Source organism: Drosophila bipectinata, chromosome 3L (genome assembly GCF_030179905.1).
Source record: "Drosophila bipectinata strain 14024-0381.07 chromosome 3L, DbipHiC1v2, whole genome shotgun sequence".
NCBI lineage: Eukaryota > Metazoa > Arthropoda > Insecta > Diptera > Drosophilidae > Drosophila > Drosophila bipectinata.
In genome coordinates this window covers 7,443,170-7,461,041 of record NC_091738.1, presented here as the reverse complement: position 1 = coordinate 7,461,041, position 17,872 = coordinate 7,443,170, and the positions used below count along the sequence as shown (strand labels likewise).

Here is a 17,872-nt window from a genome sequence, read left to right as displayed (position 1 = left end):
CTTTATGACTTGAAGGACTTTTTATTAAAGGACCCTTACCTGCGCCTCAATGCGCGCATTGGTCTCCGAGATGAGCTGCTCCCGCACCAACATCAACTGGCCTAGGGCCTGACGCGTTTGGAGGGCCTGGGCCTCCAGCTGGTCCTTCAGTTGGGTAATCTCAGTGCGCGGCGAAGAGGGGGATCCTAGGGACTTGTCATCCACATCGCACTGTAATGAGCCATTTTAAGAGACATAAACTTTAGTTTTAGAAGACACATAACTCGGAAATGGGTAGTTTTTAAAGAGCTTTGAGCTTAAGTAGCCAGAACTATAAAAATCATAGCTGAGAGAATATAAAGTTTTGAATTCCGAAGAGGCCATAACTTTGAAATAAAAAATTGTCAAGAAACTATATACTATATTTGGCATTAGCTGGTTTTGGAATAAAGTTCAAATACAGCCTTCTAAGAAATAAATCCTTCAAAACTATAAACCATAAATATTAGAGTATAAAAATCATTTACAAAATAAATATTCTCCAACATTCCCATTTCATAAAATAAACATTGTCTCTAAAAAATAATTTGTAGTAAATATTTGGTCTATTTGAAATTGTGCCAGCAGAGCAATAGAGCCATTAACAATACATTGTTTAATTTTATTCGACTTTTTAATGAAGAATAAACTATATTTTCATTGTTTTATTTTGTGAGCAGCCTTGACAGTTCTCGGGGGCATTGAAAAGTTATTGTATCTGAAATCTTATTGTTTTTTCTTCTGGCTTGTTTACCTCCGATCGCCTTGTGTGGTAAACACAAATGTTGAATATTATTTTATACATTATGACCTAAACAGAAGGCAGCCCGAAATGGGCCACATTGTATATGATTTGATTTTTTCTCTTTAATTATAATTATGTGAGATTTCTGATTAAATTGGTAGAGCAAGCATTTTAATGGCCCAGCCAGGATACAGCCAATATTCGGCTATTATTGGCAGGCCATTAGCCGTGATGATTATGGATTAATGCAATGATGGAAGGAAGTTACTCACCAGAAGGCTGTTCGATTTGCGTAGATTCGAGTGCGACGGCATTAGCTCCAAGTGGCTCGGACGTTGCGGCTGCGTGCGATTCAAATCGGGCGATATGGCCAAGTGCTCTAAAAATAGTGAATGAAGAATATGGATTTTCGGATTATTAACGGAGCGTGTAAGACCTCGGCATCGCCCTCCAATTTGTCAAGGTCGTTTCTCGGCTAACCCACACGATTCGCACCTGGTGGTCCCACAACCCACTCGTCCACACCCGCCCCAAAAAAACATACTACTTTCGCGCTTAATTTACCATTAATTACAGCGTCTAGAGTTCGTTATTTGTTTTGATTATGCTCTCGGATCAAATAAATAATGAAACAATTATCTCGAGACCCGAAAGATACTTGCATGACTGGCCGGCCGTTCGAAGTTCAATGCAAAAAGTTTTCCGTTTCTGTTTACAGCCACCATTTCCAATTTGATTTGTTGGCAAATATTTAAGCAATTTCTGGCAATCCGCGAATCGAATATATTACTATAGTATATGGCTTCGTTTCGCACCTGCGGCACGTGTGTTAATGGCCAGCGAGTACTGTAAAAATCCTTCACAGCATGTAAATTAATTTTCCGATTCGCAGTGGTTTTTACAAATTTTTGCTCGTTGGCATATAATTGATCGAATTGGCCAGCATGTTCCCTTTTCCAAAACAAGGATTCATAATGCCTCTAAAAACACATGTTTTCCTTGGCTATAATTAGCCAAGATCATTTCGTAGCCAAGACTTTTACAACCGAAGTGACCTATTTCGAGGAACACATCATTCTCAATTAGAGAAAATGACCGAAAAACTCGACAAAACAGCTGCAAAAAAAAAGTTTGGCGACACTGAACAATTAGTGATCTTTACTTTTCCCCAATCTACACAGTATACTTTGGATATATCTTCCTATTAGCACTGCCAACGAAAATATGGTAATGGATTAATGATATTATGGCCTGCTTATTACACATACGACCTGTTGGCGTCGCTGCGGCAGGCCAAAAACAATAAACGATTTTCATGTAATTGCGACTTTTCTTGCCGAGATGGTTCTCCGAAAGTAAAGCTGTTAATTCGATTTTTATTAGCCTTAATCTTGGGAACATAATATTGGGTGTCTCGCCGGTCTATTGGCCAATTTTCGAGGGACATTGAACCATGTCCTCTGGCGGGTAGCTCGATGCTGACATAATTCATTATTTTAGTGCCTTGCCGCTGGTTTGGCTATTAAAAAGCCAACAAGCTGAGGCGAAAAATTACTAGATGGCAAATATTAACAAGTATAAGGATAAGATATTGAAGTAAATAAATTATTTTTGGCACAAGCCGCACACTTTTTGGCCACCACGTGTGCCATTCGTGGTGTCGCCCAGCTCGGGTGTCGCCTGGCAACAAATTCAGTTTCAGTTTTCCCCCAAAAGCAGCCCCAAAAGCCAATTGGCTACTTGGTGATGCCATGGTTATGATGAAAAAAATCAGCAAATAATCCATCGACGATAAGCACCTTCCCCCCATACCATACTACTTTCCAATTTTTGTGCTTTATTTATATATTTATTCTTAGAATTTCATGCGAATGATGTCGCTGGATGGTTTTAGACAAAAGATTGCAAAAAGAATTGCTTTTCTCGTGAGGTTTTCAATATTTTTTCTTCTTATTTTTGGCATCGGCCAACGAGCGTTGATGACGTCAAACTACGCCTTGTCTGTGTAAAATGGCTTAAAGGGGGGGCACCGTCTCTCTGGTTGGTCGGAAAACCGCACAAAGATTATTGAAAATTGAAGCAATATGTGGAAATTGCTTAACAACGCCAAAGTGTATTTCGAAAGCGTGTGCTACTCTACTCGCTACATTTCTTTAACTTTTCTCTTAATATTTTCATCATATATATGCGTTGTAAATCGCCTTTTCTGTACACATGGATATATTGTATCTATATGTATGTATCTCTTTGGTTTATATCACGGGCATGCAGTTGCATACTGTGCGGATACTGTGTATTTACGGAAATAATGAGATGAAAACACTATTTAATGTTATACCAAATAAACAAGGCAAATCGAAACGAAATATTCACCATTTGTTTCTAAAAAAAATAAACTCAAAGCTTTATAAACTCTTAAGGGAGACTTAATGAAGCATTTTTCTAACAAAGCTCTCTCAGCTTGATCCTTTTTGTGTAAAGCCTTTCATTTTCATACTTGATTAATGTATACTTTTCAGTGTAGAATTAAAATGTTTCATTTTTAAAATGCAATCATTTCATTTCCCTCGATTGTTGTTAATTTTAAAGCCTTTGCCGTGCGATAACTCTTTTCACTTGACAGCCTCCCCGGAGGATGAAATGCAATTTAAATGCAAATGCTATTCCCGCTGATGCCACCACTGCCACTGCCATTGCCGCATCGAACTGAATTCGAAATTAAAGAGCAGAAATTTGCATTGAAATGCGAAAATGAATAGGAAACTAATGCGGCCAGGTCCAGCCAACAAGGTCCAGGAATCCACAGTATCCAGAGTACAGCGTTTCCCCACCCAGGAAGCCAGCTGACGGCGACGACAGCCAGAGCTTTTCACTTATTTATTGGCCAGCCAACGAACCCAGTTTCCCTTTTTCCATTTTCCCCCGGACTTACCCTCCAACAAAAATACATATATACTTTCTCCGGCACTCACCTTTCTTTGGCGTCTCGTTGTCGCCGGCACCTCCTCGCTCGCCGTCTTCGCTGAGCTGCTGCTCGCTGACTTGCTCCACGTCCAGGAGCTCCGAGGACGAGATGTCGGAGCGCTCGTCATTGGGTTCCAGGGAATTCTTATGAAGATTAAATTTGTGGCACACTTCAAAGGCTTGTCCGACGGTGCGAACGATGCGCATGGCCTGAGACTGCAACGACACAAGAGGCGTAGGAGAAGGGGGATTAATTTAATTGCATTATGGACACCCGCACCCGGGTAACCCGCCCCACTATTGGATAGCAATTAAGCCAGCACACCCCATGCCGCCTGCCCCCTAAAGAGCCACCCATTTGTTGCATTGAACCCACCTCGGGATCGCTTGACGCACAGCCGCAGGAAATTGCATCCTTTGTGCGATTATTGCATAAATTATCACAGTCCCCGATGCCTGCCGCGGCCACGCCTCCCCGGGTGCGTTCCAGGGGGGAGCTGCGACGCCTCTGCCTCGCCTGCCGCTGTTCGGTTAAAATTAGCGGCAAGATTTGGTCGCCGGCTATGATGGGCTCCCGAAAGGATAGCTTCTTGCGTGGCTTGTCGGTTTTTGGCCTTTCGAGCATAATGCTTCCATTTCCGTTGCCGGTGCCGCCACCGCCGCTGCTCAGACTGGAGCTGCTCTGCTGGTCGCTGAGACTCTTGCGGCGTTGCAGCTGATGTCGCTGCTCGGAGCGCTGGTGGAGTAGGTGGGCCCGACGGAGAGCCTCTGGCGAGGCCTCGTAATGATCGCCCGGGAGTCGCTTGAACTTCAAGCGGGCCTTCAGGACATCGCCGTTCTGGCTTGGAGCCGGGGTGGATGACTTGTGACTCGCCTTGGCCACCGGCTGCTCCTTCTTTATGATGTACACCGTGTTCTCGTCATCGTTGAAGAGTATGTGCTTGGGCTTATGGTCGATGTAGGTGTCGTCAAGGAATCTGGCAGGCTGGGGCACAACTGCTCCCCCAGCTCCACCGGCCAAGGGGGCTATCTCCCGGTCCACACAACTGATGAGCTCCCGGATGTCCAGGCTCTTGTTCCGGGAGATGTGCTTCATCTTCTTCTTCTGCGAAGGAACAGGCGATTGTGGCGGCTTGTCCTTTAGCTGGAGCTGCTTCTCGCCCACCAGGATGTCCCGGATGAGGCCGCCGCCACTGCGAAAGATGTTTCGATGGTAGTGCACCTCCGAGGCCTTATCCGCCGAGCCGGATGGGGTCTGCTGCTGTTCAGGCTGCTGATTCTGACTCTGGGCTTTGGCCGTGTTGACCTTGCTGCGGTTCCGGGACCAAGGTAGAAAGTCAAAGGCCTTGGTGATGGGACTGCGCTGCACGGTCTCCGATAATTGGGGATTTCGCTGTTTGTGCTGGGCAGCCATGGTGGGCAGTTTCTCGTGCTTCATGGCCAAAAGCATGAGAGCCAAATCGAAACCGAAATCGGAAGCAGCGGGAAGTTCAGTGATCTGCTAACAGCAAGGTCGTCCAATTCGCCAATTTGTCACTAGCCACTAGCTTTCGCTCTCACTAAGTTCAATGCTGTTCAATGATTTTCATTTAGCCAATTTAGTTGGCTATTAATTTCATAATTGCTTCGGGACTCTGCTTAGGGTTGTGCCTTCAGCCCGGTTATTCACACTCGACCAATGCGCCATTTTTTCGCACCTTTGAGGTGAGATATTGTTTATGTTCTTTTTCCACGGACTGTTATTTTTGTTTCTGTTTCTGTTTCGAGTTCTTTTGCGTTCTCATTTATTTGTGTATTGAATTATTTGCAACTTTTTCGGGTTGCCTGTATATTGGAAAAGAAATATTCATATATTTTTGGATTATTTTTTGAATTTCGAATATTTCTGCCGCGCGCGTTTGCAAAGAAAACTGTCAATCCCATGTGGGCTTTTGTTTTGTTTAACCAACAGGCTCGTGTCAAGCATTGATGTGTTTCTTTTCTGATTCATGCATTTTGGAGGTCTTCGGGTAATTGATATTCTCCATATACTCTCTCCTGACTAATTAGGGCCAAGCTAGTTTCCACTCAAGCACTTATTAAGGGCTCCTACCTACCACTCTACCGTACACTTGTCTGAACGACACTAACAGCTCATCAATTTGAATTATTTTGACAAGCAATGACAGCACTTGTTGCGCAAAATGCTTACAACACACGCGGTCAATATTTGGGCAACTATATAGACCAAGTTCTGGGTTATTTAACAGTTCTTTCAAGGCAAACACTCTACCCCAAAAGAGGCGTCTCATCGTCTCAAGTGGTAGTGTTCCACCATTATTGCGCATACGCCACGTGTGCCGAGAGAAATCCGTCTATCTGCCATTCTGACTCGGAGGAGGTGCCAACTGATTGTCTATCTCGACTGGAGTCCCTTGTGCAATTCCGCATAAATCAAATTGAAAACTATCAAAAAAAAAAAAATAAACGAATAAAGTGTGTGGCAATTTTACATTCGTAAAAGCGAAAAAAAGCCAAAAACGAAAACTTAAATAAATAAAAACTGGCACTGCGAGTAAAGAAAATTGCGTGGCAGTTTCGTGGAAAACTACTTGGAAATTTATGGCCGTTCTGAAATGACTTTGTTAGCATTGTTTTATGTAGGTATTTATTTGAATTTTAATTCCCATTGGACTCGGTACAACAATCAAAACTGGCAGGCAGTTTGTTTGTTTTCGCCCCGTTTTCTCGCCTGTCATAAGGGAAAATTTTTTACAGCAAAAGAAAATCTTTTTGTCGGATTTTTATGCCATTGCTGGGAGGTAGGGGTGCAGAGTCCCCTACACTGTGTCGTCCAGCTGGCAAATGTTTACTGTGGCCATAAGTCGTCGACAGTGGTCGCCAGGACTGCAAATGTTGTCCAACCATTCGTTTGCAACCGCAGAAGCCACTTCCGCAGCTGCAGTTGCGAAAACGCAACTCGTAAATTCTGCACATTGTCACGTGGTCTGTGCAAGGGATTCTGCTACCAACTGCCACACACTTTGCACTAATGAACTTCGCATTAGTCATGCTTAAAAGCGGCACTTTAAAATTCAATTTACCAAACCGAAAAAAATCAAAAAAAAAGATCTCAAGGTATGTATTTATAATTCACCTCAAAGCGAAACACCTGCCCGCAGCCTCTCGGCTCTTGGCTCGTTGTTCGATTTTAGAAATACTTTAAAGTAGGCTATTAAAATAATGGATCTATTTTGGCTTTAAATGCGAAAAAAGTATAAGAAAACCGAAAACAAAAAGTGAGAAATGAAAGGAAAACAAAGCGAAACGAAATGTCGATGGGGGCAGCCATTTTTGGGAAATACTGGGTACTGTGGCTGGGAAATATAAGAAAATTATTGGAGGCGGGGGCATTGGGCGGCTTCCCACCCGAAGGCAATGCCATTGCCAGAATACCAAATTACAAAATGGCACACTGGCAATAGGTAAATTAAATTAAATTCCCCCATTTTGACTGTGAAACTATTTGCCATAAATTGGCATAGAACCCGAGCCAGCACAAAGTTATGTTAATAAAAATATTTTTGTGCTCCTGACGTATGCTTTCTGCGATTGTGCTATTGTTCGTTTGCCTATAGGCGCTGTCAAAATTTCTTTATCCAAATAAATAAGCCAGCCAAAACCATAAATATTTCAACTTAAATATCACGTGTGCGTTCAACTTATTGACCATAATTTTATTTATTTATACCAGGCTCCTCATTTCCTGTGGCTACCTGTGGCGAGAGTAGCTCATTAAGTTTTGCTTTTTTTATTTTGTTTTTCTGGGCTAACAATTAATATGCATAAACAGTAAATATTTGAAAAATATACGTCATGCAACTAAGTTTGGATGAAAATAAATCCAGAACTGTTCGGGGTACTTTTTGAGAGGCTTGTGTTGGGGATTTTCTTTCCCAATTAATTTTCTGGTCAGTTTTCTTGCTCTTATTGGTAATTTTTCAATTCTCAGAGCCTGATTGTTTTGTTTTTGGGAATATTATAATATTATTTTATGCCGTCAGCTAGAAACCAATGACAAAACACTTTTGGTACACCTCCCACTTTCTGAAGACATTCAATTTCTCGCCTCGCTGGGTGTTATGATCTATGGGACATGCCATTTTCCGAATTTATTTCGCCTGTATGGCTTGACATTTGCTTTGCTGTTTTATTTTGTTTTTGCTTTGCAGGTGGCAGAAATATTCGTTTTAATTTTGATTTTATTTATAATTTGTTTTGATTATTTTGGATTTTTTGATCGTTCACTTCACCGACACTCACGCACTATTGCATAATTTTGAAAATGACTTTCGACCACGAATGATGTTCACGTCTGCAGAGGCGCGCCGTCTAGAAGGCACTGGACAAAGAATCGAGAGAGTAGAATCGACGATCGACGATTGCCGGCTAAATGGGTAAATGGCCAAAATGGAAAAGCTTTCGGCCTGAGCTTTTCCGCTCAGCTGTTAACACGATCGATCGTTTGTTTTGTCGAGTCGAACGGCTTCATGCGGCGTTTGTTTTGGATCCCCTGAGGGGGAGGCCGCCGCGCCGGCACAACACTGCGTATACTTAATTCTGCAGCCGATTGTGACGTCATTGCTTTGTGTTTCGCGGAAGTAAACAATGGTCTCTCTTAGCGGCTCCTGCTTAGCCATAAATCAAATACTTTCTGGCTAATTGCGCTGCAATCCCAGGTACCTCAGGTGCAGTGCAATGTGCCGCGTGACGCACGCACACCCGGCCAACACGTGCAACACCCCCTCTGGCCTTAATTTCTTGTGTCACTTGTCAGACATCAGTCGACAGTCCTCCCCCCAAAAAAAATAAAACACACAGTCGTGTCACAATTTTTTTGTATCTCGTGTATTGGAATTCCTTCCAAGAAGTCTGTTTGTTAATTAGAAAGGAAAAAATAGAAATGCCAACTTGACATTGTCTACAGACATGAAGTTGAAGGCCAGACGAATATAAATACCACGAATATTGGCTCTGCAGCATACTTTCCTATACTACTTATGTATGCTTTCATAAATAAGATTTGAAATAAATTTCTCCGGGCTTGAAATTAATCAAAAACCGCATTCGTCGCAGAAATCAAGGCTAAATGCATTTTCCCTCGGGCACTGGGGCCAGCCACAAAGTAAAATCTGATTTATTTATTCGAGAAGTATGGTGGCGAGAATGTCGCCTAGAGAATTAGAGAACCGGTTGGGAGAATCTGTGGGGTAAGTCGGGTGGCTAGCATCCATATAACACGGAAATGGATGTGCCCCGGCTGGCGGTCCACCCCTGATGGACAGTTGCGCCAGAAATTGTTTAGATCCCCCCGTACTGTGTAATGGCCAGTGAAAAATTGGTCTAGACTCGCTTGGATTGACACTGAGAAATGATCATCAGTGAAACAAAAATCTTAATGGAAAACAAAAGTTGCCCAAAAATAATTGTAAAGATTTGAAATTATAGATTCTCAGGAATATATTTTAAAAAGTATAAGTAAAGATTATTAAACAATAAATTCTCAGTATTTAACTTTTTCCATTTAATATATCTTCCTAGAATTACATCACTGTCTATTGATTTCGGTTTCACAGCCAATATGCTCATTAGAAAGACCTCCACAACTACCAAACTAATACAAATTAGATCAAATAGATCGCCTTTATAGCACATCTAATAACTGCACTTCGCATCTTTATGGCGTGGATATATTTTGTGTTTTTGTTTATTTGCTAGTTGCTTGCTTTTCGGTTTTCCAATGCTGGACTCAAGCCAAAAAAAATGCATACATGTAGACATTTAGCACAGGACCAGTATTATTTATAGAGAATCCATGGGTGGCACTGCCTCTGGGGGGCTTGGGGGCAATGGGTAATGTCAAGTAAGTCACATGTAGTCCAAATACCTCCCCCAAAAGGTTAGAAATATGACCCATAGTTTTTGTATTATATTTTTAAAGAAATTTTACCTTTTTGTGACTTTTGAAGACGGAACATTTGAACGTATCCGTACTGGCATCGCGCGCTATGTAGCTGAATATCTTGAGATCGCTGCTGTCGTGGGACACGTAGAATATTCTATAGATGGGATGATTGAGCAATTCGATTTCCTCGGGGTCATTGGTCCAGTTCTTTTTCTACAAAATAATACAAAATAAATAAATAGTCTTTTTGTTTGGTTATAGTCGGCATTGACTTACTTTTCGACGACGTTTCTTGAGCACAACGCGCACGCCATTTACCGATATGTGGATGGTGACCTTTCGCTTCTTCAGATTCTGAACTTTGCACTCGTACTGTAAAGAAAATCGATATATAATATATAAACATTAGGTGGAATATAGAAAATATCGAATGGCAGTGTGTGCGGGTCGCGTAATTCCGGAATTTTCAATTAACATTTGACTGCCTGTGACGGCTGTTCGGCTCCTCAGCTAATAGCAGAGACATGACAATAACAAGCGCCAAAGTTACCACTTCTTCTTGCCAAGGCTAATACAGTAAGCACACATACACTCACTCATATAAGCGCACATCCAGGCTAACACGATTTAAGCCAGGACACGCACGACTTCACAAAATGGCGGGAAGGAGAAAAAATAAACAAGCCTCGTTACTTTTTATGCTACTAAAATGGATTTTTTTAGCTTTTCTTTCTTGCCTTCTGGGCATGGAATGTAACTGTAATCAAAGTATGTGACGCTGACAAACAGAAAGTGTTTCCAGGTTTTTTTTGGAAACTTGAAAACCGCCTCAGGACTTCGGGTCTCCAGGACTTGAACCCGTATAAAAGTTTCTTTAATTGGCAGTCGGAGATATGCATATCCTTTCACAAACTTGACTCTGACGTGCGGGCTGTTAACTTTTCAACATTCCCTCTACGATTCAAAATTCATTTGCGTCCCACACGGCGTATGCTTAATAGATTTCTGGCCCATACCCTGATGTTGACTTACCCTTATGCGCCGCATGGCCTGGACGATCTCGGCTCGTGTGTTCGGTCGTGGCACTTCCTCCCAGCCAACAAACTGCAACGAGAGAAGCGGTGGAGAAGGGTATTTGTTATTGTTGATTACTTAAACAAAGGCTCAAGTTAAACAAGGCAACAAAGGCTGCTCGAGTGCCCTACAACTGGAGTGCCTTTCGCTGCCGCCGTCAACGGACTTTAAATTAAACAAATTATGTAGCTGCCGCACAGAGTTTTGGGAATATATTTTGCCAAAACGAGATTATTTATTAACAATCCAATAATCAAAAAAAAAGTCTTTAAATAAACAATTATTTGAACAAAAAAGTATATATAATTATTATAAAATGTCATTTATTTAAAACCAATTTCGCTGAAAAAAATATATATTATTCAGTGCAGATGCTTTTTATGCATCTGTTGCCAACTGGGGCTGCCATAGCCTCGACACAGTAAGAGCACAACTTTTTATTTTTGGCCGAAACACATTCTAATTTTAAGACAGAATTGCACTCGACTGCAATTGCTGTGACGAGGATCTGCCCTTCTGCCAAGTGCTTCAAGGGGACAGCCATTAATTGGTAACTAAACAAGCGTGAACGTCATTAATCCACTTTTCATTTCGCTGTCAGTCAGAAAAAGTATGTATATTTCTAGTGCCGCTTGGGGCAAAATTTATGGCCAAAAATGAATTTAAAATTGCGGCGACAAGAACCATAATTTGTTTTGCACTTGTATCGAGCAATTGTTTGAAAATAAAAACTGCAGCTCAAGGATAACAAATGCGTAGATATGGACCTAGATTTGTGCATTTTTATTACAGTGACAACAACAATTTAAATGCGAAATGACAGAAAAAAAGCGGGAAAATCGGAGAGAACGAGGCACTGATGATGCCATCGCGGGCTGACAGTGACAAAATGTGCATGAGATAGCAGCCACGCCTCCAATAACGCCCAACAATAAAAAATAAATATTTATGGAGCCATTCGAGAAGAGTTTTTTTTTTGGGGAGAAGCCTTTCATCTTCAAGTTATGGGTGTTTGTTATCCTTTTTGGGGAAAAAAGAAAAACAGAGAAAAGCAAACCATCTATTTTTGGGGGCCCAGCATATGTTTATTGTCTATTCTGTATGATCTATGTCAAGTTATGGTAAACAAATCGAAACTTTTGCGATAAATTTCTGCGAATGCTAATTCATGGATGATTAATGTTCCGGGATATGGATATGGCGTGTGCCCAATCGATATTGTTACTAAAAATAGCATAATTTTTTCAGCAGAAAATAGATTCTGGCATATTATTTCAGCAAATTATTAAAAAAATCAGAGTTAATGCCAGAGCTGATGGATTCTGGCCCACACAATGATTAATGCCATGTGCCCTAACCCAGTTCATTAGTCAGAAGGAAAAATAATGTTTACTTCCCCAGAAGAATAATCAAGCAAATATTCACTTAAGATTTGGCAGATGTTTTTCTCCAAAATATACACTCTAAAAAATATTTATTTTAGACCATAAAGCCTTGACATGCGTATAAATAGATATTTGCATGCCATTACCAGGAAAAGGTTATGAAAAGAGGCTTTAAAACTTCCCACAAAAGCCATCCGGCAGTAAGCCCATAAAAAGCCATTTACAAAAAGCGGAAAGCAGCCGAAGATGAAGAGCACAAATGGGATGGCAAAAAACTCTTACCCACAAATATTTGGATTGCATTAAATTCATGCAAACACAAAGGATAAAGGATACACAGAGCGCTTATCCTCTCCAGCTAGACAAATCCCCGCGCAAATAAAATAAAGAAAACCAACTTCAGACTCGAGCTGGGAAAACGCTTTCCCAGCGTCACTCCTCCTCTACTTTTATTTTTTATTTATTTTTTTTTTCGCATCCTTTAGCTATTCCCTTTCAGTTTTTGCCCAGTTTCAATGGCATTCGCATCCTTTTTTTCACTTAAAAACCATTTCAGTGCGACGGCTCTATGCAAATAGCCGCTGGACTTTGTTCGTCGCTTCGTTTAAATTCATTTACTTTGATTAAAACCCAAACCCTGGGATCCTGGACCTTACTTTACCTCCTCAAAAAAGAAGAAGGAGTAAGCTTTTAAAACCAAAGGACTGTGGATTTTAATAATTCGTTTTAAGGCATAACCATGTCTGCCTATAAATGTTTTATGATTGCAGAGGTTATGGTCCAGAAACAGTCATAGGTATGTAAACAAAGAATAGATGTTTTAGGACCTTCAGAGGCCTGTTGCTTAAGATATTTATTTTGATAAGCAAATAGTTTTTCAAACTTCAATGAACATCACAAGTGTTCTGACCCTTTTTCCATAATGACCATTTTAAAACAACTTTTATGTATTTTTTCTCGCGTCGTTTTCCCTTTTTGTTAATTGCCAAGTTTGCAATTGATTTTCCCCCACTTTCAGTTCTATTTCCATACATTTGTTTATTTATATAGTCGATCGCTCGGATGAAAGACAAGTGAAAAGTCAAAAGCTGGCCCCGTTTGTTGGCCCTCTCCCCCAGTGACGTCAGTAGACGGCCAAAACCAGAGTCGAATTCGAAGAATTCTGAGCTATTACCTGACACTTGTCCTGACAAATAGCAATTAGACATTTTTTTTTTTTAAAGTCAGCCCCGAAAAATCCCGACTAAGATCATCAGAAATTGAATGTTGAATCAGGAGATTGAAAAAAGGGGAGAAGGAGACTACATTTAGCCATCGGCAAACGACAAACAGATTAGAACAGCTTAGTTAGCCCACACAGGCAGAGGCAGGGGCTGTGGAAAAAAATGAATAAGAAATAAAAGAAAATCCTGAAAGCCTGAAAGCGCTGCATAAAAAATCTGGGAAAAGGATTTGGTTTTTGGCTCGCCTTTCAGCCTTTCGCCATCGTTATGGCCATGGCTAATGGCGCTTCGGGGCTGGGCAAGCTTTCATGTTGGCTCGTTGGCCCTTTTGCTCTTTTGGATTTGCCTTTCAACAATGCGAAACATTTGTTTGTGCAACAGAAGCCGAAGCAGCAGCAGAGGCTGAGGTAGAGGCAGAGCCAGTCGCGTTGAAAACATAATTTTTCTCGGGTTATTTACGCAAAAAAAGAAAGCATTACAAATACATTTTCCGTACGACCCGGGTGACCCGCATAACTGGCGCAATTTTTTGTCGCACTGCCACAGGGCATAACAATTTGTATTTTTTGTTTTTACCTTTTTTGTTAAGCCAGTGGAATTCAAAAAAAAATGCATAAAACACCCAAGAGACTCAGCTCTAAAGCTGATTAATTTTATATACCAAATAACCCAGCAAAAACAGCTTACAGAATTTTTTTTACATGACTTTACATTCGATAGTTTAGGAATCATAGCATATTTATAGGCTACTTACGATATCTGTCTATAATTAAAAGCTTTCCCCCAAACGCACTGCCATTAAATTAATTTTTTAAACAATGAATTATGGAAATGAAAAACTTTCAGTTGCGTATATGTATTTTAATCACTCTGGTGTTAAACATTCGCCCGTACACATGTTCAACTATGCTCAACAAATGAGAACAAAACGTTGCATAGTTTTTTGGGCAACGCGAACAATGCAAATATTTTTTGGGGGGAAAATGAGAAAATGTGAAAATGTTAAAATGAGTGGAGAATGCGGCAAAGCTCGCTCCCAGCAGTAATTCAACATGTGTAAGATATTTAAAAATTAATTGGAAAAACAGAACCGAACAAGAAAGAAATGTTGAAAATGCTGAAGATTGAACGAAAATAGATCAAGTCGTATGGTATTTATAAGCAGTAAATTGACGCTGTTTATTGAAACATTTAATTGGCCACTTTGAGAGCTCTTTGCTGGAAATTCGTTTTAAAATTGTTGATTGAGAATTTGATGTCTTCATTTGTTTATTGTTGAAAAGCATGATTTTTCCAATGAAAATATAATGTGTATTTTAAAGAGAACTCTAATAAAATATTTAATATAAAGTGTTCATTCCTGGAAAGTGTAATAACATCTTAAAGAAAGGCAAGACCAGGCCATGTCTGAAAAATAAAATGTACTTTAAAGATGAAACTCTGGAGTTGTGGAGTTGGGGTGCCCGGCTGAGCAGCCCCGGAGAATTTCCGCTAATAATGTTAATTCCATTGCCACCTCTTCGTGGCTCCACCACACCGCGCCACCCACTGACACCCATCTCCTCCTGAAAAACCACCGCAGATAATCAGCATCTCTGGCCTGTTCCGGGCTTCCCTCTTGGCTTTTGTTTTGCTTTCATCTCGGGTTTTAGTTTTGTGCTGTCTCTGCCATACTGCCATCCTGGCATCCTCCAGGTCCTGTCTTCCTTCCTTGGCTCGTTTCCTTTCTCGGTTGTTGCGCAACTTAACTTCCTTCGTTGGCCCAGAAGCCCCTCCGACTCCTGCCACGCCCAGTTTGGTAGCCATTTCATTAGCATCATCCAGCCAGGAGCAAACTTAATGAGATGGCGTGCAAAACTTTCAGTTCTCTGTGGCTTTCCGACCTTTTTTTTTTTTGGTGGATTTTGTGCATAACTTTAGGCATTTGGCTTTTGCTTAATTTAAAACAATTATTTGACGAGCTGTAAGTGGCCGAGGCCGCAGGCCAACTGACAAGACCCGAGACCCAACCCAAATCAAAAGGTTGACCAAACCAATAAGCCATTCAAAACTTTAACAGGCCAGAAAATAAGATGCAACCTCCCAACCAAAATTACCAGTTGGCCAAAATGCAAATGCTTTGGCCAACATAGTCCGCCCATCCCTATTATATCTCTAGTACGATAATTTGCTGGCCGTTAGCTGCGAAGTTTCCGCTGCCCCCAAAATGAAAACTGCAAACAAATGAGTCGGTCTGGCTGGAAATAAATCATGTCGTGGGACTTGCGGCCAGAGCAGGCCAGCAATGCCCCTTGTCTTATCAGCCGGGCCGTGCAAAGCAAAGTGCAAAGTCAGGCTGTCTAAGTGGCGTGAAGAGAAATGCTTTCTTTTCGCCAACCAGCCAGCCAGCCAGTACTCGCGGCAACAAGTTAAGTGCAAGTTAAATCAACAACTGAATTTCCACCATGCTAAACACACTGAAAGCCCGGAGGAGTTAAGGTGTAAATTAAGCTAGCATTTTAAAGAAGTTTTTAGAGGGGTTCTTTCCTAAAAGCAATTTATCCCAAACCTAAGCTATTTCCTGTTAAATGTCACTGAATTTGCATAAGCTTCATAGTTTAACTTTAAAGATATAGTTTATTGAAAGTATAAGTAATACCTCCTAATAACCTCTTTCCGGTTCAACATTTTATGCATTTCACACTTAAAGCCATAAAACTACAACAAGCTAAACGGAAAAGCCCAGAAAGTAAAAGATATGTGGAAAGCAAAACCTTTGCCCTCTTCATAAACAATTATCTAAAAAAAAGGGAAAGATAAAAAAAATGGGGGCTAGGGGAGACAGTTGCATTCTTTGTTGGTTCTTTGTTACGACTTTCGCCTCACTTCATTAACTTCTCCACTCAATTGTGGAGTGTCAAGTTTTATTGGCCATGGCACGGCATACATGGCTAAATAGAAAAGTAAAAGTTTCTTTTGGCTGCTGTCCAGCGGTGACCCATATGCTCTGTATCTGTATCCCACAGATATTTGGATTCTTTCTCAAACAAAGCGAGTCGAAACGAAATGCATTATGCAAATGCAGCTGCCACACCACTCTACACACACACACACACTGTCAGAGAAATGCATCATGAGACGGGTATTTATATTATGATGAGGCAACCATGTCGGGCTCTCCTCCCCCTAGTCTTGCCCCAGATATATGTATCTGTATCTAGCATTTCTGATGTGGGTGTTGGGGCTAAGTGAAATGTTTTGTCCGAGCATAGGGGAATTCGAAGGCAAACAACGAACTTGCCTTGTTCTTCCGATGTAATTGTTAATCAAATGAGCTTAGATTGGAAAAGCATGCTTATGCATCTCTATATAGAAAATCTTTCTCCAAGTGCAGCCATCTGAGAGAATTTACCTCCCAAAACTTTCCGCCATAACTCTACTTTAACTTTCAGCTCCCACTTCCATTTCCCGAAAAAGGAAACGGCCGGAACCACAGTGGCGCTAAAGTTTCCGAGTCAGAGGTAAAATCAATAAACAAGTTACCGTTTTGGCCATTACGCCAACAAAAACAACAACAAGATCTGAGAGCCAACCGCCCCGTGTTACCAAAACCAACCACCCTCCGAACTGGCCATAAACAATTGCCGGTGCGAGTACAGAGGGCGACAAAGCGTATACAAGTGGAACAATAATAACAAAGCAGAAAATCAATTGGAAGTACTTAAGCAAACAATGGACCAAAGTAATGAAAGAATGCCCAAGCAGAAGCCAAAATCGGGCAAAACAATAAAAGCCTCTTCTTGAGATGCCCCCCTGCCTGGCCACTGACGTCTTTCATTTTTTTTGGTAACAAGTGGTGTCTAATTTAGCTCAAGACGATTATTTAGATATCAGCCACGACAACACAAGCAACACCTGTAATTACTGATTTTTAAATTAAAATATAAAATGTAAAATTAATGATAAAACACAGATTATTCAAGTAACTTTTAATGGATAATCTTTATTTAAAACACAGGTTTGTGTACCTCGCGTAGCCTAACAATTTTTAACACATCTACGCTAAATGAATAAAAAATAGCAAAAAGCTTAGGCAGAAATTAAAATAAATAAATTGCGTGCCACAAACACAACACGCACTCGCCCCCAAAACGGTACACGAAGAGTGTGGCGGAACACGGGGCGGATGAGTAATGCGTCACCGAAACTAAACGAGCGGAAGCGTTTAATTAGCGGCTTTAATAATTCAATCAACGTTATGTGTGGTGCCTCCTCTCCTCTCCTCTTCACTCTTTTGTATGTTGACCGCTAATTTTTATACAGCAATTTAAGCGTGTTCCGAGTATTATTATGATTATTATTTGTGATTCCCTTGCCACCATTATTGGCGGGTGTAAATTTCACAAACAAGTGCTAAATGGACTCAAGCACTTGGCGCCTCGAATTATCCCAATTCCTCGATTTCCATGGCTTTACTTTTGTTGGTCACACATTTTATTGAACGACTATATTACGAGAAAAACTGGGAGGAGGGTTAGGG

General features: G+C 41.0%; 1 protein-coding gene across 9 annotated transcripts in view; it reads right to left on the bottom strand.

Annotated features, from left to right (window-relative positions):
• Nucleotides 1–17,872, bottom strand: part of LOC108119582 (capon-like protein) — a 42,303-nt gene that overhangs the window by 4,334 nt on the left and 20,097 nt on the right. For 3 of the 9 annotated variants that reach the window (XM_043210082.2, XM_070279743.1, XM_043210066.2), the window contains 6 exons: nt 10,704–10,775; nt 9,948–10,043; nt 9,717–9,884; nt 3,736–3,943; nt 1,036–1,142; nt 40–210 (listed from right to left, as the gene is read on the bottom strand). In XM_043210082.2, the coding sequence (XP_043066017.1) occupies nt 40–210; nt 1,036–1,142; nt 3,736–3,943; nt 9,717–9,884; nt 9,948–10,043; nt 10,704–10,775 (822 nt within the window). Of the gene's footprint in view, nt 1–39; nt 211–1,035; nt 1,143–3,735; nt 3,944–4,103; nt 5,552–8,029; nt 8,124–9,716; nt 9,885–9,947; nt 10,044–10,703; nt 10,776–17,872 lie in introns of those variants that run through there. The other 6 variants (XM_017232829.3, XM_017232826.3, XM_017232831.3 and 3 more) reach the window with 5 other exon arrangements.